The sequence below is a fragment of the Platalea leucorodia genome (genome assembly GCF_965183815.1).
Source record: "Platalea leucorodia genome assembly, chromosome: 4".
Lineage (NCBI taxonomy): Eukaryota > Metazoa > Chordata > Aves > Pelecaniformes > Threskiornithidae > Platalea > Platalea leucorodia.
The window spans coordinates 123,888,864-123,914,030 of NC_138826.1; the positions used below are offsets into that span (position 1 = coordinate 123,888,864).

Sequence of the window (25,167 nt, forward strand, 5' to 3'; positions counted from 1 at the left end):
TGAACAGCTCCTGAGCTGAGAAGTTCAGGCTGAAGCTGGTATCTCTGTAAGTGAGACAGTTTGTATGAGTTGTTTGCACCGTGATTCACTTCGTTCATGCACATTCGTAGCAAAAGTAACTGGAGTCTGATGGTGCCACTTTTGTAGGTGTTATGGCATCTTGAGATTGGATTTGGACAGCCTACCTCCTGCAAGGATGCTGTAGGTACTAGGGCATTACTAGTAGTAGAATTTTCAGCGGGAAGCAAATTCTGGTTTACATGTAAGATGACCCTATGATCCAGCACTGGAGCAAATAATTTATATTGTAAACTACTCAGAAACTAAATTATATGGCATACATTGATCTTTTAAACCCGTTGAATATATTTCACAAAATCAGTTATACATAAATCTTCAGAAAGGTTCAGAAGCAGAGCAGAGAATGAAATTATCCAACCTGTGTATCACAGAAATTTATCTTTGACTGGTCAAATCCTGCTGTATATCTGATCGCTGAGCCTGGTTGTCTGATACCTCAGCTCCTGCTCTCAAGGTGCATGGTCCAAAAGCAAGCACACAAAAACCTGCTAGTAAATTTACATAAGCACAGTGTTCATGTAAGTTCAGGGATAGGGATCCTTGAGATTAATGTAGGTTATTTCCTTCCTTCTCATTGTTTTACCTATCTACAGTCTTCAAGAGAGCTGGGGTGTTCCTCCTACGCTTAGTTGTCTTCCTCCTTTCCACCTTCCTCTCTCCCTTTATCCTTTGCTGTGGTCATTGGCTGTGGTCAGAATGTATTCATAGGATAATCCTTACAGACCCTCAGCAACCCTTGGGATCTTTGCTTTCCTGGCCCCAGGATGAATTCCAGAATCACCAAATTGTTGAGGTTGGGAGGGACCCCTTGAGGTCCTCTAGTCCAGACCCCTGCTCAAGCAGGGTCAGCTAGAGCAGGTTGTCCAGGACTGTGCCCAGTCAGGTTTTGAGTATCTCCAGAGATGGAGACTTTACAACCTCTCTGGGCACCCTAGACCCACACCCTTCCTGAGGAGGTGAGGGACAAGTCAGCAGCACATTATCAGTGATATCTAACGAGGAGAGGAAGGAACTACGATCTGTATATGGGCATGGAGAAAAAGGCAGAAAAAGGCAAAGCCCCTCTAGTCTCAGTGACAAGCTCTGACTTCCTTGCCCACGGGCTGTTATCCAACCTCCAAGGGTGATCAGCAAAGCAAACCAGCTGGAGGCTCTCCTGACCTCTTTCTCCCTTTTATCAGAGGAGAAGCTGCTCTGAGAGACAGAGCTGGAAAACTGCTAGAGAAGGAAGCAGGACAGATGCTGCACAGGGCACGTGGCGAAAGCTCCCAAGCTTTTTACAGCTGGGATGTGAAGTGGGGCTTATTCCCGGGGACAGTCTCTGTCAAACAGATAAACCTGCTCCCTCCCATAGAGCTGGGTCAACATGTCCTCCAGCTCCCCCAGCGTGAGGAGCTGGACCTCGTTCTTGTCGTTCTCAGCAATGACTGCCCAAGCCTTCCTGTGGTTGGTGTCTACCTCGCAGCAGGCACTTGACCAGATGTAGCTGGGTTTATTAACCCTCCCCTTGGCGATATAGTTGTTCCCAGGCACGGCGCCCACGACGACATAGGTGGTGTTACAGCCCTGGGTCCTCCGCATCATTGTTTGCTGCTCGTAGTTGTTCCAGGCGCCGCCGTTGAGTTTCTCATTCTGGGGCACTATGTTGGTGAGAGTGAAGGTAGCCGTCCTGCTGCTGGAGTCGGCGTGATGGCCACTGGGGTTCAAATGGCCACGGTTCAAACCTGTCAGGTTCTTATAGTCTTGGAGGATAGCCTGGCTTTTGCTGAGCTGCTCTAAGCTGATGCTGAATGAATTTACGAGAGTGCACTCTCTTTCCATAGTTTTGGAATAAGTTGGACCCATCAGCTTGACAGGTAAAGAAGAGGAAAAGGTGTTAGTATTTGGGATGGGAGTAACGGGGAAGTTTTCCCTGGAACAGAAGTCTCTGAGTGCCCAGCACCCATTTTTTGTCATCTCAGTGTATGAAAATGCATGAATCAGAGAGAAATCATAAAGCTGCCCCTTCCCGACGAATACAAGAGATTAAACAAAAAAATAAAGCTCAGAATTTGACTGCTCTCGATTTGACTTGTGACCTTTGAAATCCAGCCTGCAGCCTGCGGTGGGAGTGTGGGTGGATGCATGAGAAAATGAGCATTTTCCACTCCCAGGTTTGAAAGGTGACTTTGGTGAGACATCTCCCCTGCCACATCTGGTTCCCTTCCCTCCCTTCTCCACATCCCACATCTGCCCAGAGCTCTCTCCAGTTCCTCCCACCACCGTTAATCACATCCAACCTTCATCACCTGCATCTAATCACACTATCATCAGCCCTGGCCTTTGCTCCGTTGAGCCCCATTTCCACAAGAGCGCTCTCAGTCTCTCTGAAAGGTTTTCATGCTTTTTCTTAATCCAATCTGTCAACGCCCTAGTGTTCTACAAGCTTAGGGAAAACAAGCATATAGATACCCTCTTTGAAGGTTGGGTGTCTTAGGGAGTCCTTGAAGGTGGACAGGATGGGAAGAGGATGAGCAGAAGAGCCATGGAGCCCACAGGACTACCAGGAGGAGATGAGGAGGACTCAAACCCTCTGCTCTTTTCCTACTTTGTCTCTCGCTCGGGAAGAAGTATGTGTGGTTGCTGCAGGTGTATCACACTCCTGAAACACCAGTGTTTGCCTCCTCTAACCCCATACACAGGGAGATGTGTAGGGAAACCAGTCCTAGAGGTGATGTTTCCCTGGGAGGGCTATAGTTCATTGCGAGGATGAAGCTTTTTGCTCAGTAAGCAAAAATACATCAGTGCAAGTGGGATCTGCTACTGCAGGGCTAATAACGGGTTTCAGAGCTGATCTGTGCCAGGGGGCACAGATGTGTTCCTTCTGCAGCATCACTGAAAAGAAGTTAGAAATGATCAGCCTCTTAAAGAAGCTCATAATCCCCAAAGAGACCTGGGGAACCTAAAAGACCTCTGAAGAAAACTAGCAAAATCACAGATTTCACTGATGGCCTGGGTCCATGGTCCAGGAGGAAAAGAGAGGTTTTTATCCCCTCTAAATATGGAGGCTGCAGTGGTGCAACATGAAATTAGTTGCTTGAGTTCCTATGAGTAAAAAGTGCAAACACTTTTTTTCATAACTATAACATCTTTCTTTTCATATTTAGGGAAACATATTTAGCCTTCCTCTGGAACAGGGCATATGGCTTTCTTCTGCGGCTCATTTTCATCTAAACTCCCTACTGCCACTGTGTCCCTAGCAATGACCTGAATTTTCTCTTCTTCTGTTCCATAATTTGCTTGGTCTTTTTTACTGAAGGTCTGAAGTTTGTCAGAAGGGAGTTCTGAAGTTTGCAGAGATCTGTGTGTCTGGTGGATCCTTCTGAACCAAGCCTGAGGCAATGGTGGTAACGGGCAACTGCAGGTGGATGGAGATCATGCACTTCTGATTTGACTGATACTGATCCTACTCACTTTTCACTGCCTGAAATATCACTTAATAAATTTACCCTGTTAATCCAACCCTCTCATCGCTGAGTGTCTGTACCTGGACTTTTTCACTGGGTCACGTCACCCAGTTCTGAGTTTCTCTGCACTTCTCCCATGCCACTTACAAAGATAAATTGACTCTTAACTGGGAGCTAATAAGCTATGTTAGGGATGCAAAACAGCTCAGGGTGAAGTGGAGATCAGAGCCCAGCACAGCTGGTCCCTCATATTTAGCTGCTGTTGGATGTCTTTTCCCCATCATTTGGTCCCCCACCACAGCATGGGACAGGGAGGGGGGCCATTTGATTTAATTTAATGTAAATTAATATAATATAATGTAATATAATTTGACTTAATGGTCCTGTAAGGTCAATGCAGAAAAATGGGCACTTTCAGGATGTGACTCATCTCATCCTCCTGCTGATGTCTCAAACACATCAGAGGAATCATGTGGTGAAGGTGTTTGAAGTTAGATGAGATGAATCCCATCCAGTGGGTCCATTTGCATGTCTGCGGGGGTGGGAGGAAAAAGTAGTGTTTGGTTAAATGCTGCAGTTCATCTTTTAGTGATGCACTATAAGGGAGGACACTCACCTGGGGCTCAACCAGCCATGTTTTAGGTCTCGTGCCAGGTCCAGGCTGGTAGAGGTAAGCAGAGTATACGGGAATACGCCTGTTCCTATCGTACAGGGTGGCATAGTAATACTGGTTCTTGTAACGCTGGCAGATCCAGGCTGGGTTCTCCGGCTCCAGGGCTTCATTTGGGGGGGTTTCCCGGAAGAAAAACTGAGGGCATGAACTTTCAAAGGATGTCACCACCTCGCTGCGTCCCAGCCAGAGGCAGCTCGCCAAGATCTGCAGCAGCAACAGCATCGTGGGGAGGATTTCAAATGAAGGGCTCTTGCTCACCTGGAGGGCAAATGCAGAGAGACACTCAACTTCAGGAAGCTTATCATGGCCTGGAGTAATTTTTGTGCTTGTGGGACACGGCTATCAGAGGAGAGGACTATGAGAGACTGAGGAGGGAACAACTTCTGTCCTCCTGGATATGGAAAAATCAACAGGGGAATAAGGGTGAAATCTAAAATAGGTTTTAGGTGCCTAGACGAGGCAGCAGTGGGAGAATTTAGCCCATCTGAGGAGGGATCCAAACCCACCCCACATCTGAGCAGCTCACACAGCAAAGTTTTCTTGGAACTGAGGCATGGTGTTGGGACAAGGCCACCTTTTCCAGCCTACCTGTGTTGGCCAAGAGCTCAGCTTTTTCATTGGCACTGGAGAAAAAAGCCTGAAACAACCCAGGGGCTGGTAGCCCCTATTTCAGAATACCATCTCTCTCCCTTCTGCTCTGAGGACCCTCCCGCAGCAGAGGACCTGCAGCTGGGCACATACTCTGCTCAGCCACCTGCAATGCTGAGCTGGGCTTTAGTCTCATGGGGGATTTGGAAGGGAAGCAACAGTGATGCTGTGCTTCCTACGTGTCTCTGGCCCCATCCAAGTTCACACAGACATGCAGCTCTTCCATAACTCCTCTGTGCTCACAGCAGGATTAATCTCCCCTCAAGTTAGGTCAGATGTTTAACCCAAAGTGGTCCAGCTTGAGGTCCTGGCTCTCAGCTGACATTGGGAAATGGGTGTCCTGCTGCTCAGCTTGCATTTTTGGGGTGTGCAACCCCAGACAATGAACTTACAGAAAGAGAAGAGGCCAAGCAGATGGTAGCAGCAAGCGCAAGGGATGACGTCTCTATATCACTGGCACCCTGGCTGCTGCTGTAGCAATGCAGATATTGAGGGGCAGCTCTTCCCACAGTTGCACAGGATTCCTGCCGATCCACATCTTTAGCTTCGCTAATTGTTTTTCCTGTACAGTACAAGGCGCTGGTGCAGGAATTTCTATTTCTTGAACAGAAACAGGTCCTATTTTGTCTTTCTCAGGTGTTGATATGATTTTCGGCAGTCAGCAAGATCTTTCTTTTTGGAGCAAACTGCTGAAAAATTCCCTGTGATGCTGGCAGCAATGCAGGGTGCTTTATCTTCTTTCAGATGCACCACAGGCTTTGGGATAGCAGTGGTATTTCCATTTTCATTGATAGACATTCAATGGAGTGGTTTTAAAATAATTAGCATTTTAAATAAGGCAGGCAGGACAAGCAGCTAAAAGGATTCATGGGAGAGAAAGCTGTCATAGCCTCTAAAACGCAAACCCCACGTTTGGCTGGGGAAATGTCTGAGCTGAGGACTGCTGAAGGCTTGGAAAGTCACCTTGCACATTTGCCCTTTTCTTATTCTTTTCCCTGACCCTCATGTATTAATTTCCATTGGATTCGGGATATTGAGCTAGAGATACCCTTGTTCTGACCCAAGACATCTGGTCCGTTATCTCTTTACCACTGCTGGATCAGGAACATGGTGACCAGTAAGCTGAAAACTGAGAAGAGTGAACCACAAGAAGTGACTTCAGTGCTCTCCAGAGCATGCCAGTATCTGCCCCAGCTCAGGCAGAAAAGTTACTGAAAAGTCCTTCTTTTGCACCACCCCCTCCACAAGCTTAAAATATATCTAACTAACTTAATTTCAGATATATAGAAACCAACCTACCGTGTGAAAGAGCGGCACATAAATATTTTTATTCACAGGACTCTTCTCACAGCCCCAAAGTGGTAGAGGACTTTCAAATGCCTTTGCTACAGTCTGAAACTGGCTGTGACCTTAGGGCAGTTTATATATGATCTCCAGGAAGGCAGAGTTGTTAGATTTCTCGAACAGGGTTTAGAGTAAGGTTGTCCAGGGGTGGAGCCAGGACCTGTTTTTTTCCAAAGGTCTTTTGCAAGGTCATGGGTGGAGTTATGGTACTTGATAAGCTCCCCCTCCTCGTCTCCTTATTCACGAGTTTGATGTGAATTTTCCAGGTGACTTGGCAACTGAAACTTAATTATGCAAGGTGTTTAATGGCATTTCTGATAACCTTGAATCAAATCTTCTCTACAGCTGTGAGCCAAACTGTCAGTGGGCCAAAATAGGTCCTTGAATCTACCCTATCCCAACGTTGCACATGAAAGAGTGTACAAACCCAACTCCCATCTGCTTGGTGCCTGCTGTAATCGATAGGCAATAATTCATAAGACAAGTGATGTTGCCAGATCAGGTGTAAAGGGGTGCCTGGCTGCACTAGCCACCCTCAGATCAGGAGGGGAGTCTGCACCCAGCATCTTCAGTGCCTCTTGTACAACCTTTGTCAGACTCCCATGCTGCAGGCAGGGGCATTCAGATACAACCCAATGCCTGGTGTTGGCTCTTAGCTAGCCAAGACCTTGCTGGAGCCTAGGGAATAATTAATCCTCAAAGAGATATCCAAGACAGGCAGGAGAAATTGCAAACATCAAGATGAATAACTTAAAAAAAACCAAGACAGAATCTGTTTTCCTACAATTAGACATCTCAGTTCACCATCAAGCATCTCCTTGTGCATCTGTTCCCAAGGTTTTCCATGCTGATCGTTTCCCTGAAGCATCCTTGGCCAGGTTCAACATTTGGCTGGGGCAGCAGGTAAGCAGCTGCCACCACTTCAGAGTGTCCCACCAGGTTTTGGTGACTTTTCCAGATGGGTGACACATAAACTGAGGGCTTCAGATCTATTGGGATCTGGGGGATCAGCTTCTGGGAGTGCCAGTTCATAGTGGCATAGTTTGCTCCCTTTGGGAACAGCATTCCTTCTTTGAGGTTTTGATCATTCCTGGAGCCCACCTGATTTTATTATTTTTTCAAGGACCAGGGATTAGCTTGTGTGGTGACAATTTCCAGGCTTCTTCCAGTCTCTTCTGCCTCTAAATGTCTCTCATATTCTCCAGATCTTTACTTTTCTATGCTTGAGTTTCTTTCCCAAGTCATTCCTTCTGTCCTTGCCCTCCCTAATGTAAAATGTTAAAGAGCTGAAAAATACAGTGCATGCATACTCTCATTTTCTCCTTGGAGGGGGCATGTTAGGGCTCAGCAACCGCAGCCCACCTTTTGTCTGATGTATTTATTCTGAAGCTAAGGAAACACTTCAAATATTGCAGTCAATGGTGAGAAAGGAAGAAGAGCTTACCTTGAAGTGGAGTCTCAGAGCAACCAGCTGAACTGTCGCTTCACTCTTCTCCCTGGAGAAATGGTTATCTGATCCCTCAAGAGTCCCACTGAAATATATACCCGGTCATAAATTTGCCCCTTTTCAGAAAAAGGGAAACTCACAGAAAAGAGAAGATTTCTACTGTTATTCTGGGGAGATTTGTTCATGCCTGCCCAGAAATGTGGTGACAATTGCGATTTGCTGTTTCCTCAGGATTTCTCCCAAGTTTGCTGACTTGCAGCATCACGTGTCAGAAGCAGATAACTGTGTCTGGTGATTTCCCTTTCCATTTCCTCATTCCCCATGGGGCCTGCCGCTGCTGCCGCTGCTGCCGCAGCACCTACACGCGCTTCTGTTCCCGGCAGACCATCTCTGGTGGCATTAGACCAACCAGCCTGTCTCTGAGTACACACAGATGTTCACAGTCTGCTCTTCTCCAGCCTCTCAGAATATAATTAATATGGTCAGGCTACATATTTCCCCTTGTCTGATTGTAAAGGCTTTGTAACAGCACTTATTAATTCCATCCTACAAATCCTGGGGGCACGCCTCGGTCTCTGCTTGCTGCTTTGCAGCCACTGCTGAGCCCGTGTTCAAATAGGAACCCAATCTGCGCAGAAAGGAGGCTTGGCGGAGACAGGATTTCTCCCGTTAGATATATAAATGGATAAAAGGATATATAAGTGGATAAACGGGATTTGGGGGGATGGATACAGAGATCAAGGTTTGGTAGGCTGTGCTCTCTCGGCCTCAGCGGGAATGAGAAGGGCTGGCTCCTATGGTGTCTCTAAGGATGGCTGGAGGAAAGATGCTGGTTTTCTACGTTATTAGTGGGGTGGAAATGGGACTACAGATTGTTAATGATTATGACCAAGAATCACCAGAAATGGGTACGACAAAAGTCAGGGACTCTAAGAAGGGTCCCTTGTCCTGAGCTGCACATTGGAGCGGAGTTAAAGGGGTCTGGCAATATTTTGTACAAATTTTGATTTGCAGGGAGCATGACTATTTTATCTTGAATTTTTCATTTCTGTACAGACCCCTAGTCCCCAGGTCACACACTACGTGTCTTACCCTGTATATCTCTGAACCCCAAGGGTTCAGTTTCTCTGATCTAGCAAATGCCCCCTCCTGTAGCCCAGTCAAAGCATCAATGGGAACCAGTTCTTCGCACTGGGTTTCATTCCTTGAGCTCTGTCCTTGCCCTCCGGGTCTGATCCTGCTACATTTTGTAGTAGTGCAAGAGCATGGCTGTTGGAAGCATGTCTCAAGGTATTGGAGCAATGGGATTCTGGGATTCTAGTTTAAGACAGCATTTGATGGACATTTCTGAAGAAGAATAGCAAGATGCTGAGCTTGATGCCCAGGCAATCCTTGTTGGTCCTCTGTCTTTAACACAGTAAAGTATCAGGTCATGGCTGGAGTGCTGCCGCTCAGAAAAGTCATTATATACAGAGAAAGGAAGGGGACAGGCAGTCAACACCAAGTTTCTTCTTTCTTCAGAAAGGACTTAAAATATCCACAGTGCAAAAGTAAGCAAAGCAGCCAAAGCAGGTACCAGCTTAGGAATCAATCAATACCCAGCTGTGATATCAAAAATGCAATGGAAACATAGGTTAAGATTTCAAAAGGCCTGATGGTGAAATCCCACGCAGAGCAATTTGCAGCAAGCCAGCCTTGGACGGCAAAAATTTTTTTCCATGTAACTGGCATCAACAAAAGGTAACGTGGGTTAACTCTTACAACAGACCAGTGAAAATGTTTAAAATCCTTCTGTGGGCACTCTTCTTTTGGAAGTGGAGGAAAATGAGTCCAGTTTAGTTGTGAACAAATGAGCAGTGGGAATGAAACCAAACTCTTTCACTTGCATGCAGTTTTAATTAATCTGGGCAAACTTTCCTGAGTGTATCCAAAAAATGTCCTGTGTCTAAAATATAGATAACAGTCCAGGAATACTGTAACGAGGTGGTTGTTATAACCAGAAATAACCAAAAGAAGCCATGAACCTCTCGTCCTACTCCTGAGGTCTATGAGGTCATACTTTTGCATTTCACTGATTTTTATAAAAATTGTGCTCTAATGCTTTATAACTGGCACTATTCTGCCTTTCATGTCAGTGTAGGCAGTGCCTATGTGTTGCCCAGACCTCTGCACTTTCCGGATGGAGAGGTGATGTTGAATGAGCTCTGCTGCAGGCCAGCTCCCGTGTGGCCTGTCCTGTAAGACAAACCTCCATTTCTTCAACTCATAAAGGTCAGAGATGGAAAAATCCTATTGGATCCTCCAGTCTTCTCCCAGCTGGGAGCCCAGAGATTCGTAGATGAAGTACTTTCAATAATTTTTCCATGTCATGGTTGAAAAGAAACAGGACTTGCAGCACTTTTCTAGGGAAAGTGTTTCAAAGTCCAGATCTGGCTTCTCCACGAGGATGTTCTGATATCTACCTCAGTTTTCTTTCTATCAATCAGATGCTAAAGACAGCAATCCAGCCACCTGCTCAAAGCAGGCCACGCTGAGGTAGCTGTCCAAATGCAAGGAAATGCAAATACCTCTTGTGACTGCAGTGCAGGAAAAGGGGGATTTTGAACCAGCAGCGTCAGAGGAGGGCACTATTTCTACTGCAGAAAAAGAGGTGCCTCCAAAACCTTCTCTTGAGTCTTTGGTCCCCATGGAAGAAGCAAACGAATAGCCAAAGAGATGCTAAGTAGGTTGAGCAGTGCAGGTCTTCAGGAAGGAGTAAACCACAGCAGCAGAAGCCAAACAAGCATGAGAAAACAAAATGTAAGGAAGAGAAACGTCGCTTGGATGTGTGAATCAAGGAGATGTATGCTGTTCTGGATTGTTCTCCTTAGAGGGCAGCAAAGATCCTGGTATCCCATGGCCACAGGCAGGACCTGAAGATGTCCAGATGTTGGACACGTCACCTTCATTGACTTGTGTGTCACCTCTGGTTTTGGGAGGTACCCTGCTGATGTGAGTGAAGACAGAGAGGGAGCGCAGACACCTCAAGGCCAGCACGCTCTTTTGCAACAACTAGGATGCCGAGACACGCACATCTCACCCTACCGCTAAGCCAAGTATGTTCACCCTTGCCAGGTGCTGGAACGAGCGTGAGCAGTCACTTGAAAATGACGATTAAAAAACTGACCCAGATCAGACCAAAAATTTGAGTTGCCCAGAAGAGGCAGCAGCTGCTTCTTCTGTCCTTCCTAGTGTCCCAGAAGTGGTCTCAAAGCAGCTCTGCTGTGCAGCTCTCTGGTAAGGAACATGGCCTATCTCCCAGGCAAACAACACAACCCTTGTCCAGGGCCATGGAAAAAGTATCATCACATTTATGGAGAAAATGCGGGGAAAAGGTAAGCATGTAAAAGATTTACCAGGTTGCCTAATCCCTCTAAGGAGACCCGGTGTATATTATCCGTTTTAAACTATTTACCTTGAGCTATTCTTCTATGCAACATCCCAAATGCTGGCTTATGGCAATCCTTGCATTTTGGAGACAAATGTGTTCAATTCATCCTTTCCCCATAAGGATCAACAGTGTTTTTAATATAGTACAGTTCAGCTGAAAAATTTGGCACGTGATTTGGGTGACTTTAGTTATATTAAGTCTACCAGACTGAGTGCCATGGTCCCTGTGCATGTAGAGTAGGTAACACTTAGATGACAGCAGGGTCTCCTCCTTGCCACCGATGAAGCATCACCCTGCTACAAATACTCACCAGCCGAGAGCTGTCGGGTTGCCTGTGGTTACTTTCACTCTTTCATTTTCGTTCAGCTTTGGAGACCAAAAATCAGTCCGTTATTTTCACTTTCTGATTCTCATGCAGCAGCACGGAGTCCGCTGGGGAGGATTAGGCAATAACCAAAACGTCTCGTCACAGATGCACGCCAGTACTTCTGTGGGTTGGGTGTTGATGGATGAAGAGACGGCAGCAAGGAAAAAGCAGGATATTTGCCTGGGAGCAGAGGTAAAATGTGGACGGCAAAAGCAGTGATGTAATATTGATGTAGAAGAGTGCTGTGTTTGTACCTATGACACATGGAAATCTTAAAATAATCTTATATAAAAATCTTACAAAGGAAGAAATAATGAGATGCCTATCCCCAAAATCTCTCTATATGGGTTCATTCATCCTAACTCAGGCATTTGAAAAAGTGATTTCCAAACCTGCCCTTTGGGGGTATATCCCTGCTTTTGGGGTATATCTGGAAAAGCATTGCAGACCAAGTCACACCATCACTGGGGTCATGTCTCCAGGTTTTGAAGCAGCTCTTTCCCACGTACCCAGGAAGAAGCTCGGTTCTTGCACTGTGGTATGAAAATCAGCAGAGAACTTTTGTGTCTTAACACCTTTTGTGGACTAGAAGTGCTTGCAGATGCAGTCTAGGTTATGTCAGACAGATGGGTTTCCCCACAGAAAAAAATTTGTTTGCTTGAAGTTCAAAAAACACAACCCTATGACTCAGGGTGGGGAGGGCTGGCTTCTTACTGATTTTATGGTGCTGCACTAAAAAAGGCAAGTGTTGAATTGATGGGGAAACCCTGCCAGTGAGGTCAGGGCTGGGTGGCCAGGGATGGAGGAGGTGTATGCTCGCGAGAGGAAAAGGAGGGACCATGCATATTCAGGTCAGTAAGCACGGATCACTCCTAACTAGATATTCCTAGCAATGTCTCTTCACACGGCTTGAGCCATGAAAGATTAGCACCAAAGGGGACGCCTAGCCAGATCTGGGATCTGTCCTTTTGAATTTTCTAGGGCTTGTGAGTCCCCTTTCTTCCATTCCTCCAGTTTGCTTCTCCCTCAAAGGGCTCCCTCGTTCAACTTCGCAGCATGGCGGCTTCGCTGCTGTGCCTGAAATAGTCAACCCCAGCCTTCAGCACAGCCTGTCAAGGCGATTCGGTGAGCAAATGCACTTTCCCTGAAAGCTTGGAGCACGTCCCATTCCCTCTCCTCCAGGCTTTGCTCGCCTTTATGGGCAGCGGGGTCACTCACCTCCAGCAAGGTGCAAACTTTGTCCGGAGAAAAGCAGCAGCACCAAGCTGATGCACTGCTCTGGTTGACTGCTGGTCTCGTTGACAGCAAGGGAAATCAAAGGGTAGTAGGTTGGACTGGAAAGTATCTCACAGCCTGTAGGTGTTCCTCAGGTTAAAAGGAAGTCGCAAGACGTTAAAGCAACTCCGGAGCCTGAATTTGTCGGATTTCTTTCCTTCCACCGCGCAGTGATAAAAGCATGCTTCTTCATCAGCTATAGCAACACTCACGACTGTGCTTTGATTTCACGAACAGGCTGGTCTGTATGGAAACTAATCCATGCTGTAGTTTCATACAGATATATTTTTAAGAGGATGAAATATCTTTACTTATTAATACAACCTGTTTATTAAGACTCCTTTGATTTCTCGTCCTGGAAGATGTTTGTATGTTAGGGCCAGGATTTCACCACGCGCGTGGACTCCCAAATCCTGTTGAGACTTGACTGGTTTGGAGCTGTCTTGAGATATGCTACCAAGGTGGTCAGGGGCATGGGGCACACATCTTAGGAAAATAGGTTGAGGGATTCAGGCTTGTTGAGCCTGACAGAGGGGAGGCTGAAGGGTAGCCCAACAGCTGCCTACAGCTACTCGGAAGGGCAGAGATAACAAAGTCAAGCTCTTTGTGGTAGAGTCAGGCACTATAACAAAGGGCAGCAGCCACAGACTGTGGCTTGTGAGGTGCAGGTTGGACAGCAGGAGAAAAAATGTCTCCAGGCAGGTAGTACAGCGCTGTGACAGGTTGTTGGGAAATGACAAATCATGAATTGCAGAAGTGACTCAAGGCGTAGCTGGATGAAACCGCAGCTAAGCCAGTCCAGAGCAGACAGTGCTTCCTTCCGCTTCACGCAGGAGGCTGAATTAGAGTCCTCCAGGTGATGTTGCCAACCAACACGTCTATGACCCTGTGGTAGACGCACCTCCCATCTTCTCCCTCCACTGCCCTGCCCTGCCTCCACACACTCAGATATTATCTGGAAAATTATAACAAGGCAGTAGATGGCCAAATTCCCTGGTCCTGAGAGTTGTACATTAAAGTCTTTCTACAGCCCGAAGCCACAAAAAACACACCACATACCTCCGAGAGCCAAGAGGAGGGCACGTTTCCAGATTCCTGGTTCAGGCTCCTCTGGGGGATAGACACCAACCAGATGAGACCCCATCAGCTCATCTCCCCGCACAAGGAGAGACTGATGATATCCGACGGTCTCTGCACCAACCCAGTGCCTCTGCTACCCATGCAAAATCACCCCACCATGAGAACTGCGCTTCAGCCACTCGGGAGCCGCAGGTTGGCCTTCTCTGCAATAAACACAGGCTGTGTTACTGCACATTAATTATACTGAGGGTAATTAGCAGTTACGTCAACATGAAGATTTCCAGTTAGGCTGCTGGCTCACTCTATATGGAAATTAGGTTGTTGATTGTGAGCAGAAATATGTCAGACCAAACACCAGAGGAAAAGCCTCATCGCTAATTAGGAAGAGCAGCCGCTTTGCTCAGGGGTTGTGCCTTGGGTCGTCTCTGCCGGACTTAGCGTCCCCTGAAGGCCGTGGATGTGGCATGGCAGGAAGAGCCAGCTGTCCACGGTGGGCACCCCTCATCTTCACCTCTGAAGATGTCAACTCTAGTCATTCAGCGCTCACTGCCTCCAGCCAGAAGAGATGTGATAATGCCGCATCGTAGGAGGGTGGCAGATCCTGCCGATATACAGGCATCATCTTCTGTTAAGAGAGAAGTCGTGATTTAAAAGAAAGCCCTTGGAGATGCTGAAGCTGCCAGGAGAGACCTTATTCCTGTTAAGTATAATCTTATGTGTTTTGTCATTTTATCTAATTGTGACTTTCTTGCCGTTACTGAAAAAAATCTAGACTTCTAAGTAAACAGATCCTTCATTCATAAATCTTGCTCAGTGCTCACACTCATTGATTCCTGTACGTATTTGTGACAGAAGGATTCAGACGTGACACTTAGCTTACGGGAAGGTGATAAAACCACTGGGTATTAAGTGCTAAAAAGCCACTTAGGTTGATCTTAGGAGTTCATTCAACAAACTTACTAAGTTTAAGTTAGGATCTGTGTTTAAGAGAGTATGAGCCAATAGCCTGCTCTTCCCAACGGCGGGGTGATGGGTTTCCTTACAGTGGACAAGGAGCACGAGCCAACCACTTAAGCTGAGTGCATATGGTGGGAGGTCAGTGTGAGAGCCTTTGCATTTTGAGTGCTCGAGACATAAGATGTTAATGTTTTCCAAGTGCATTTCAAGGATGTATATGTTAAAGACTGTGACTAAATCTAAAAATCAACAAAATCTGCTCTCTACTACCTGCTACTTAAAATTTGCATCTGGAATATAAGCTCAGGACCAGTGGGAATAGAGAGATAGTGCTCAGACAGAGAGGCCCGTTGCTCCATCATGATGTGTGGGTGAAGAAAGTAGCCAGGACTCAAATCCTGGCCAGGAACATTTCCTAATTTAAGCTGTATTCACAAGAAACTGGCCCTTGAAGCCAGGCTAACACAGACAAACAATTGCAACAACCCCCTCCTAGCTCACCCCATCAAAATGACTCAGACGCCCAGATTTGCTTCTGGAGCTCTACTGATGGCTAAGCAGGATTTGCTCTGTTGAAGAACTAGTTCTGAGCACTCCCTTCCGAGTCAATAAAAGATGAATACACTTTTCCAGGGCACCGTTCACACCAGGCAGATGAAGTGAATTGTACTATAAAAGTGCTTATTTCTCTTTGATGACTATATGGGATCCCAGGGTGACAAGATCTGATTTACACCTCTAAGGTTACACGAGATGAGTCCCACTTTATGTTGCCATCTCTATATACGTGATGTCTATTTTATGTTACTTACTTAGCCAAAGCATAACATAGAAATACAAAAGCTATCCTTTTCCAAGGCCCTTTCCTTATGGACAGACCTCTGATGCAGAGAGCCCCTCCTCATTCATTCTCATGACCTCGGCATGTCAATCCAGCAGGAATTCCAGGGGAGTTTCATAACCCTCTGGGAGGACCTGCTGCGCTCACAGCACCTTTCCTGTGTGGCAGGATGCTCTCTTGAGAGCACAACAGGAAAATAATCAGTGTAGCAAGGAATAGGAGGAAAGGATGCACTTCATGCAACTCAATGTTCTTAGATCCAGTCGTTTGATGTGGTTGGAGAAGCCCACAGAGGGTGAGGACCAGAGATATTTTTTTTCTTCCTTCTTTGCAGGGTTGGCTGGGTTTAGAGTAGTGCTCTGCATGTTACTCAAGCACAAAATAGCTGTTAGCACCAGAAAATGATGAGCTCATGCTAAACTAGCTGGGTGCTAGATGCAAATTTGGGGTGCTTGAGAAGTGAAGTCAAAAGCTGTTTGTGCAGGTGACTCGCTCTGAGTCAGACCTCCTGCTAGACCAAGAGCTAGCTCATGGATGCAATGGAGCAAGTCAAAAGTCAGCTTATGCCTGCTCTAGGCTGACTCTTCCCCTTGTGATGCAGCCTTACCCTGTAACACTCCCCTTTCAGCCCAACTAGATGACCTCAGAGGGCTGAGCACAACCCAAGAGGACCAGTGACACTTCTTTTGTGGCTTGGTTTTCTGCTGGAAATACCACTTTGTGGAACACGGCCATTGCCAATAGGATGCGAGAGAAAATCCTGAGTTTCGACGCTATGGATGCAGAACTCAATGCTCATTTTCACTATAAGCAAGTGGAGGACAAGTTTACTATAAAAATATACCTGTGTCCATAATAAGCAAGTGGGGAAATTTGAAATGGGTATTTCCAGGAGTATGTCAACAAGATACGGTGAGTCACGAGCTGTGGTAAGCTAAACTCAGCATTTCCTTTGTTTTGTGGGTTCCTGCACCGACATGGTTTTGAAAGTGTTGTATACGGGCAGCACCCGTCTTTCCAAGTAGGGAAGAGAGGAATGAGAATACGGAGGGCTGACGGGTCTGCAGATCTAACTTGAGCAGGGTGAGAAAATGAGCCATAACAACAGGCAAATTCTTCAGTGATGAACAAAGATTTTCCTCAAACAGAAGCAGACAGGAACCCAGCAGGGAAACGCAGAAACCTGCACGCAGCCAGCTCAGACCTCACCGCTGCTGGCGCTTTGATGCCTTTCCTAAGATGAAGCCGCTTCCCTACAACACAAAATTCACAGCAAGGACTGACTGCCAGGACGCATCTCTCAGCGGGGGATATTTGCTGGGGCAGAGAAGGTAGCTGATGAGGTTAGAGAAGCATTGGGCAGCAGCAGCCTTGTGCCTAGACAAGCTGCAACAGCAGTCGACCTACAGCCCACCATATGGGTCTAACCAGAGGCTGTTTCGCTCCTGAAAAGCAAAAGCAGAAGTATCTGCAGACACCAGCGAGGAAATGAGCCCAGCAAAACTGTTTTATGGCAGATGCATTTGAAAACCAGACTGGCTGGTAAGAGGCAGATCCCATTAGTAATAAATCTTTGGAGGGTTTTTTAGGTGTTTCTGCATGTTTAATCTTCGGGGTTGGACCACACCTGGTTGCCGTTGCTGGATCTCTAGGTTGCCTTGGTAGAAAAAGTCAGATTCACCAGTTCTGAGTACAGACACTTGTGCCTGGGCAAAGCAAGAGCAAATGCCGCCAGCAGCATTTGGGAGTGGGGAACCCTAAACCAGAAGCACACCAACCTCATGGTGGAGGTACTGGATGCAAAGTGGTGGGCTTGCTCAAACTGTCCAATGTCAACACTTGGAGACACCGTAAAACTCGGGATGGAGTCAACCTTGAGCAGCCTGATCTAGCATTGATGTTAGATCTGCTGCAAGCAAAAGTTTGGACTCTCCGGAGCTCCCTTCCAACCTCAGTCTTTCTATGACGACCTTTTTGTTCTTGCCTGGGCTTCACAAGATGTGAAGTGTGGCTTCAGCAGGAGCCAAAGCTGTCCCTCATGCTCAGTGTGTGGACGCTGACCCCACGGGAGCAATCAATGAGGAGATTGACCGGGAATTTGACACCTACATCTCTTTTTTTTTCCTTCCTTTAACTCCTGTATCTGCAAAAACTAGAAGTCTCTGTTAAAAAAACCATGTACCTATGGTTACAGAGGGTGCTACAGCACCCAAAGGAGCAGAGGGGGAAGAAGCCAGCGTGGAGTCAAGTCCAACTTCAAATGTCAAAAGGCAAATCTTTATAAAACCATGGGCACTATGAAAAAGATCTGGAGAGTTATTCAAAATAAGACCAAAATACAGGTCAATGTGGGTAAGGCTAGAGCAATAAGAAGGCAGAAAATGCCAGGCTTAGAGTTTGGTTTCTATGTCCTGGTTCTTGTTTTTAAGTCAGCCGCAGACCTAAATCACAGAAATCAGCACAAAATGCATTGGCTGATACTTTTCAGTTTTTTCAGTGGTAAGAAAAGTTTCTGATAAATGCAGAGCTGTTACCATCAGCCCCAGCACGGTACCCTGGGAGCTGCGCTACAGGAACCACAACGCTGAGAACGGGACTTTCTCTTTGTACCGCTCTCACGCTCCTGGATACTCCCCATGGACACTGATGGATGCTTTATTTGGAAAGCACGTTGGGGTTAGTGGCACCAACTTGCCATTAAAACCCATGCATTCATTGAATATAAACCTTTCAAAACAGAATTCTTCTGCAGGATTAAAACAGGGAACACCCCTCTTTACTGTAACCTAGGGCAACTGCTCAGCCAGATTATTCCATTACAGAGCTGATCTCTCCTAAAGATCACAGGTGCCCTCCAGCTATTTGGGTATTATTTGTCAGTGCTTATAACATGAAGTCTTCTGCTCATCTGAGCTTCTTTCTCCGCATGTCATGCTATATATCGAACTTTTGTTTTTGCTCTTGGAAATCACTCAAATGTTCAGAAGAGAAAACAGAGGAAGGGACTTAAAGATATTATTTACTCTCAAACTACTCCTTCATGCTCCAAATTATTTTCATTTAGCATCCATTCAGGCAGCTCATCTAGGTAGCCTTTAAAAGGCTGCATGTTATTTATTCTCAGTCATCCAAACAAGTTGGCCTGCAGGAACAATCTGTCCCTGAAGATAAGTAAATAACATTTACTAATAGCAGGTAAATACTCATAGCTTTATTGGTTTCTCTACCAATCATGGACTGACTTTCTAGTAGAAGATGAATTTCAGTGCAAGTTACAAACATTGCAATTAATATTTTTCGATGTCATTATTGCAATTAATTGCAATACAGTTAGATAATGTTATCGATAAACTGGGGAAAAAAAAAAAGCCAGTATGGAGAATTTGTTTATCTGCCTTCTGCCCAGTGATGTTCAAGGGCAAAACATACACAGACACAAGGTATTAAAAACTCTGGACTTTGTTGTTTCCTGACTATGTTGTTTGAACAAAACCCATCCTGAAAGTCCCACCTTCCTAGCCCGAAAGCTGTCAGGCTCTCAGCAATCTACATCAGCAACCAAACACAAGGCAACCAGGTTTTACTGTCAAAAAAACCCAACTATTTTTAATACGTGCATTTCGCTTCATCCCATCCAGGGCACTCCGAAGTCATCGTACAGAAGAAGGAAAACAGCCTGCCCGCAGCACCGCTGTCTGCACGCCACCAAGACATCTCGCCGGGGAAGGGGCTTTCCCCGGGAGCCTCTGCGCTGCTTTGCAAATAGGAAAGCAGAGCCAGGACATTTTTCGGTCTTTTTTTTTTTTTTTTTTTTTTTAGGAGAAGCAAAGCTGCCCTGCTCAGTGTCAGCAACCCCGATACAGGAAAGGGGGTTGTGTGCAGCGTGTGCTAGATAGCGTTCAGCTATCGCGCGTAGGAGGTGGTGCGACACTTCCACGTACGCAGCAGTTACTGATACCGCAGCACCTTGGTTTCGGCTGGGGACCGACACGAGCGCAGCAAGCCAGCCATCTTGGATCCTTACCTCAAAGCAGAAAAGCTCTTTATCTTTGAACCAAGCTGCCCAAGTCAGCAAGAGCTGAATTGCAACTGGGTTTCGCTGGCAAAACGCAGTGGTGTTCACTTAACTTGCAAACACAGGGGAAATTCTTTCTTTATGAGAAATGTCAGACCTGGTCCTCCTTTGACTTGTCTCTGCTGTTATGAAAAATACCCCGCCGGCTGCAAGAACGGGAGCCAGGGTTTCCTGAGCTCCGATCTCAGCTTCGACACGGACTTGCCGAAGGACCACTGCAAGCTCCTAAATCCTCTCTACCTCGATATGACCGACAAAAAAACTCTTGGGAGCTTGTGAGTGTCCCAAACAGCACAGCAGACGGACCTGGAAAGGACATTTAGTTCCTCACCAGCCTCCAGAAAGGTTCAATCCAGAGTACACCATTCCTGGCAGCTGTCTGTCCCATCTACTCACACAAACTTACTTCTTGTAGACTCTGCCACATGCCTGGGCAATGCGTGCCTACCTGCATTACCTAACTGCATTGGCTGCCCTTGCTGCTGGATTATTTTTTCCTATTGTAAATCCTAAATGCATTTGTTACTGAAATTGCTGAAAGGTTGATTCAACGTTCAGTGCATCAGCACTCCAAAGAGGAGGTCAGCCTTCCTGGGCTACAAGCTGCGATTCAGGACAGCTCCACAGTTTCATCGTTGAAAAGATTTTTTCACATGAGACAGGCAGCAGGGGTAATAACAGACAAATTCACTCTTTATTTTAGGTCCCAAAATCTGCTCTTTCCCTTAGTGAATGATTTTATGAATAACCATTATTCTTGTTGTTTACAAGCGTCTGTTTTGGAAGAGTTTTGAAATGCAGATTTGAAAATGCTTGCAGCTGAACGTAAGTGGGCCTGTGTGCTTGACTTGTTTCTCAATTTAAAATAAACGACAATATGAGATCTCAAGCACAAAGTTCTCTAAAGTGAAGGAAAGAAGCATCATTATGGGTACGGTAAATCTCTAGTTCCTTGTTGACCTCAACCTCAGGAGGTAGCATACAGAAAGTAGAAACTAGGTCAGCTTCAAAAAGATGAGCCTCCTTGTATTGAGCGTGCTGGGACTAAATCAGAAAGGCCAAAACATATCACTAAACTGATCTGGGGCAATGGAAAAATCCCTTCTTATGTGCTCTGACCATCATAATATGACCAGGAGGAACTTTGGTCTGCGAGGGTAGGTTATTGACGGGTGACACCTACAAAGCTGAAAGTACCCAGAAGCAGCAGATACCTTCAACTTGCCTGGGTCTCAGGGACTCTTCTGAGATACTTAAAAATAGACACTAGAAATTGTCTTGGGGAACTTGAGCAGGCTGAGAAGATGCTTTCAGATTAAGAAAGGGGAGAAGTCATGCTTATCTTAAAAAAAAAAGGACTGGGAGGAAAAGATGGATCCTGGAACCTATAGATCAAGAGGATGAACTTCATTTCATTCTGGAATGACTGCTGAGACCAACTTTCTGCAAGCACCTGGAAAGCAACAGGAGAGAAGGGTTTGTCAAGACCAGGTTTTCTCAAACCAGTCTGATTTCCTCTTGTGACCTGGTAACAAACCTTGTGGGTAAGGGAGAGGCAGATGATTTCATATCGCTTCTCTTTACAAAGACGTTGGATTGTTTCTCCCGTGACATTATTTGAGAGACCAGAGGCTGACGCAATGCATTGGGATACATGTGGGAAGCGCTGGAGAGCGCTCCCAGGGAGCTGCCTTCAGTGGTCCACACCAGAGTGGAAGAACATAGCCGCGGGTTTCCACAAAGTCTGCCCGAGGTCCTGTTCAACGTCTTCGTTGGTAGCTCAGCTGATGGAAGAGACCGTATCCTTATTAAATTCACAGACTGTTCCAAGCAGGAAAGGAGCCCAAGGACATGGAGGGGTGGGACTATTATTCAAAGTGATCAAAACAAATTAGAGAAATATTCTAGGGGAAAAAAAAACACCTTGAAATTCATATGCATGGTAGGAGAGCCTTCAAGACATATCAAGTAATTGTTCCACTTCGTCCTGCACTGCTATCCCCACCCCACACCCACAATTAGAGTTAACAAAGATCTGAGAAGTGGAATGGATCGGATAGAGACAGGGGTACCGTGGGGTCAGACCAGCCTGGGCAGCCGTTGGAGGGCAGAGCACAAGACTGGTATTGTAGATATCAGCGCTGATCTGAAAGTTATGGTGCCTAGAGCTGGTGCTATCTGGTGGTGATGTGATGCTGGCTGTGATGGTGGTGAATCCTGTAGTCCACCATGGCACAGTACACAATGGCATCATGATATGTCATTTTGACATGAGCTTCCTTGAAGATTCAAATGCCATCCCCAACATCAACACCAGTAAGGCCCCAGCTAGAGTGGCAGACTCAGTTTTGGGCAGCTCACGTCAATAAAATGAGTCAGCCAGGAGGAATCCAGGAGTGAGAGATCTCTGTTCTGAAAAACACAACTCATATTACGAACAACTGAAAAAATATATTACTTTTTAAAAGCAGACTCTGAGGGGCTGGGCAGCAGCCTTCAGGTACGCACATGGTTTCTGCTCTCCTTGCCCATGTTGGATGAGACAACCATGGATTAAACTAAGCAAGACCCAGTGCAGTTTGGGTTAGACATTAGGAAGGTTTCTCTAACTTTCTGGGTACTGGAACAGGCTCTCTGGGGAGGTAGTGGGGTCTCCGTTATGGAGCATCCTTCAAGTAAACCACAAGCATAACATTACTTCTGGGGTTTGGTTGGGAAATGGATGGGATGACCTTTGAGGTCAGCCACACATCTCTACCTCTAATCTTATGACTGTGCTTGAGTTTGCTGTTGATTTACTGTGTGCCTGAGATCAAATGACTCAGTTTTTTGGAGATGTTTTCCTCCCATCACTAAGTCATAAAACTGAATCTTGTTCAGTTACCCTGAAAATTAGTAATTATTGAAAATATGCCCTGAAGGTGTGAAAGACTCCACAACTGCCTGATTAAACAACATCTGACATGCTTCTGACCAACATCCTTCCAAAATGTTAGAAAGGGCACGATTAATCCCTGCCAGTTTCTTTCAGCTTAATGTCTTTGCAGCTGTCATCATGTCCCTGTAGATTTGGTCTTTAGATGAGGGAAATGAAGACAAGTCTTCCCCGAAGTCCTTCAGCTCGGTTGCATCTTGCCCAACAGCAGTGATGAAGACATTTTTTGCTGTCCTTGAGACCTCTGGGGAACGCTCAGCAGCGAAGGACAGTTCTGAGTCAGAGCTCCTTTCTTCTTTCATTTTACCCAATCTTCTAACTCTTTGGATCTGCCAGAGACACCGGTTTCTGGTGCCACTTTCATATCTCTTTTCTTGGAACACGAAAGACTGTAGACCATGGTGGATGAGTAAGACACTCCCATTTGCGGGTAGGTGCCTCCTGTTAAAGTCCTCCTTTTCAATCACCGATTCCCATGTCATCAAAATTTGACTAGGACACCTACAAAAGATGCACCGATAACTGGAGGTAGCAGAGGTCTCAGCTGGAGACAGTTTCTGGGAAAACTATCCTTATATCCCAGAGGCCTCCAGTGGGTTCCTCTTGTTGCAGAGGGCGAGAAGAAAATAAACGGGATCCAGCGAAAGGGGGCTGGCCATTTTTAGGCAGCTGTCAGCAGTCAAACCACCTAATTCAGTAGCTCTGTGTTGAAGTAGCAATGCTTGTAGTCACCCTGAAAAGGGAGTCACCATCCAAGAACCAAACTTGTAGCAGTTTCCTGACCATCACAAGGCAGGAGGTACCTGGGGGACTTTAGGCCCTAGGATGTGGGAATCTGCACACTTTTGTCTTCTGCACCTGATCCCTGCTCAGCATCCCCCAGCGACATGCCCAGAGTGGCACTGGAGAGGAGCACAGAAGACAGCCTCCATCTTCATCTTCATCTGAGGTTGAGGCTCTGCAGAAGGCCTGGGAGCCCCAGGAGCAACACGAGACACAAACCTTCATCGTCTATAAAATCCCCCCTGATGCCCATCCAGCCTTTTCTTCTTCCCTTTGAATCTTCTTCTTCTGCCTCTCTTCCCCTCCTGGCTCCCCTGGACCTCACAGCGCTGTCCTCCTCCCTTCCTCCATCCCTGCCCCAGTCCCCTACAACCTCAGCTTCAGTTTCACTATCTTTAACCTCACCATATGTTTACTCATGTAGTAGATATACTATTAATATAAAGATATTTATTCATATATCATATGTCTATATATAGCAGAGAATATAGAGATGCTTCTACACGACATGTATTCATCAGATACATGAAGGCAGACAGCGGTCTCTTAATCAAACAGATCATCTACAGTTTCAGAAAGTTCAAAAACACCATTAGCTGCATGATATTTATTCTCCTGGTTCTTGCGGTCCTGTCTGCTTTCACCTCTCCTTGCATCAACAGCAATTTTTTAGGTACTAGACCCGCTGCTTCTTACCAGGCGTAGCTTTGTACTGTAAGATGGGAGGGAAATCAAGTCTCTTCTCTCTGAACAAAATCTCTACTGCAACCGAAGTGATTTTTGCCTTTCCCCCGAACAAGACATCCAACGTAGGCCATACTTCTGAGCCCCATTTCTCACTGGGCAGAGACAAGGTCACGGGCACTGTGGGTCATCCTTGGTCTCCAGCTTGGGTCATTCACTACATGTCTCCCAGCTGACTTTCAGGGGGTTGACTTGTCCCCATATCAGCACCCCAGACGTTATTCCTTTCTCATCCAGCTGTCTGTCCTGCCAGAAATGTCACCCTTCAACACAGACCTTGTGGGAGCAAAGCAGCACTTCAGGTGACATCCAATTTTTGAGTGGTTCATGAATCTGAAACAGCTACCTTGATAGACCTGCAGAATTTATTCACACTTTATTCTCCTTTGAGTCTCAGCATTAACTCTTTCAGAGGTGGAAGGTCTATGGGACAAGCAAGACCATGGCTGCCCCTCTTCATGGTGGGCCAGCGTAAGCAGATTTGGGCTCCAGCTCTTCCCAGTCCCAGAAAATCAAGAGAATTTTTAACTGCACGGCATTAATTTCTAACCCCTTCCTGGGTGCTTGTTTCAATTTAAATTCTTTTAAATGAACGGGGGCAATGAGAAAGGCAAAGGACAAAAGTTCAGGGAGGGCATGAATGGGGAAGAAGGACAGCTGTGTTTTTGGGACAACTGTTGAGGATTATCGGGAAGTGGTTGCACTCAATGTTTTGAGGAAGCAAAGCAGCAACATAGGTGGTGCAAAAACCAGAGGGAAGACCTTCAGGAAGGAGGTTTTGGAGGAGGAGACAAGGGTGGATGCTGTGAATGAAAGCAGGGTCCCGAAGACTCAGCCACCCACTGGGAGAGAAAGCTTTCCTCCAGCGCACAGGATGGGATGGCTCAGGAGATATGCGTGGGCCAACACTTATTTCCCGCCCTACGCTTGGAAGTACTGAACAATGGCAATGGTGAAAGGATGGATTAAAATGAAGGCAAGATCACAGCTTGGGTGTCCAGGCAAGATGGCACGCAACCCCTGTATTCCCTGAATTATCCA

At 46.3% G+C, this 25,167-nt stretch overlaps 1 protein-coding gene across 1 annotated transcript; it reads right to left on the minus strand.

Annotated features, from left to right (window-relative positions):
- Positions 1-1,383: 1,383 nt before the first annotated feature.
- LOC309589984 (endonuclease domain-containing 1 protein-like) lies at positions 1,384-7,753 on the minus strand (the record flags this gene model as incomplete). The annotated part of the gene is made up of 3 exons (XM_082310772.1): positions 7,637-7,753; positions 4,144-4,458; positions 1,384-1,929 (listed from the first exon to the last, which is right to left on the minus strand). The coding sequence occupies exons 2-3, from the start codon at positions 4,420-4,422 to the stop codon at positions 1,384-1,386; spliced, it is 825 nt and encodes a 274-aa protein (XP_082166898.1). The 5' UTR covers positions 4,423-4,458; positions 7,637-7,753.
- Positions 7,754-25,167: the final 17,414 nt, after the last annotated feature.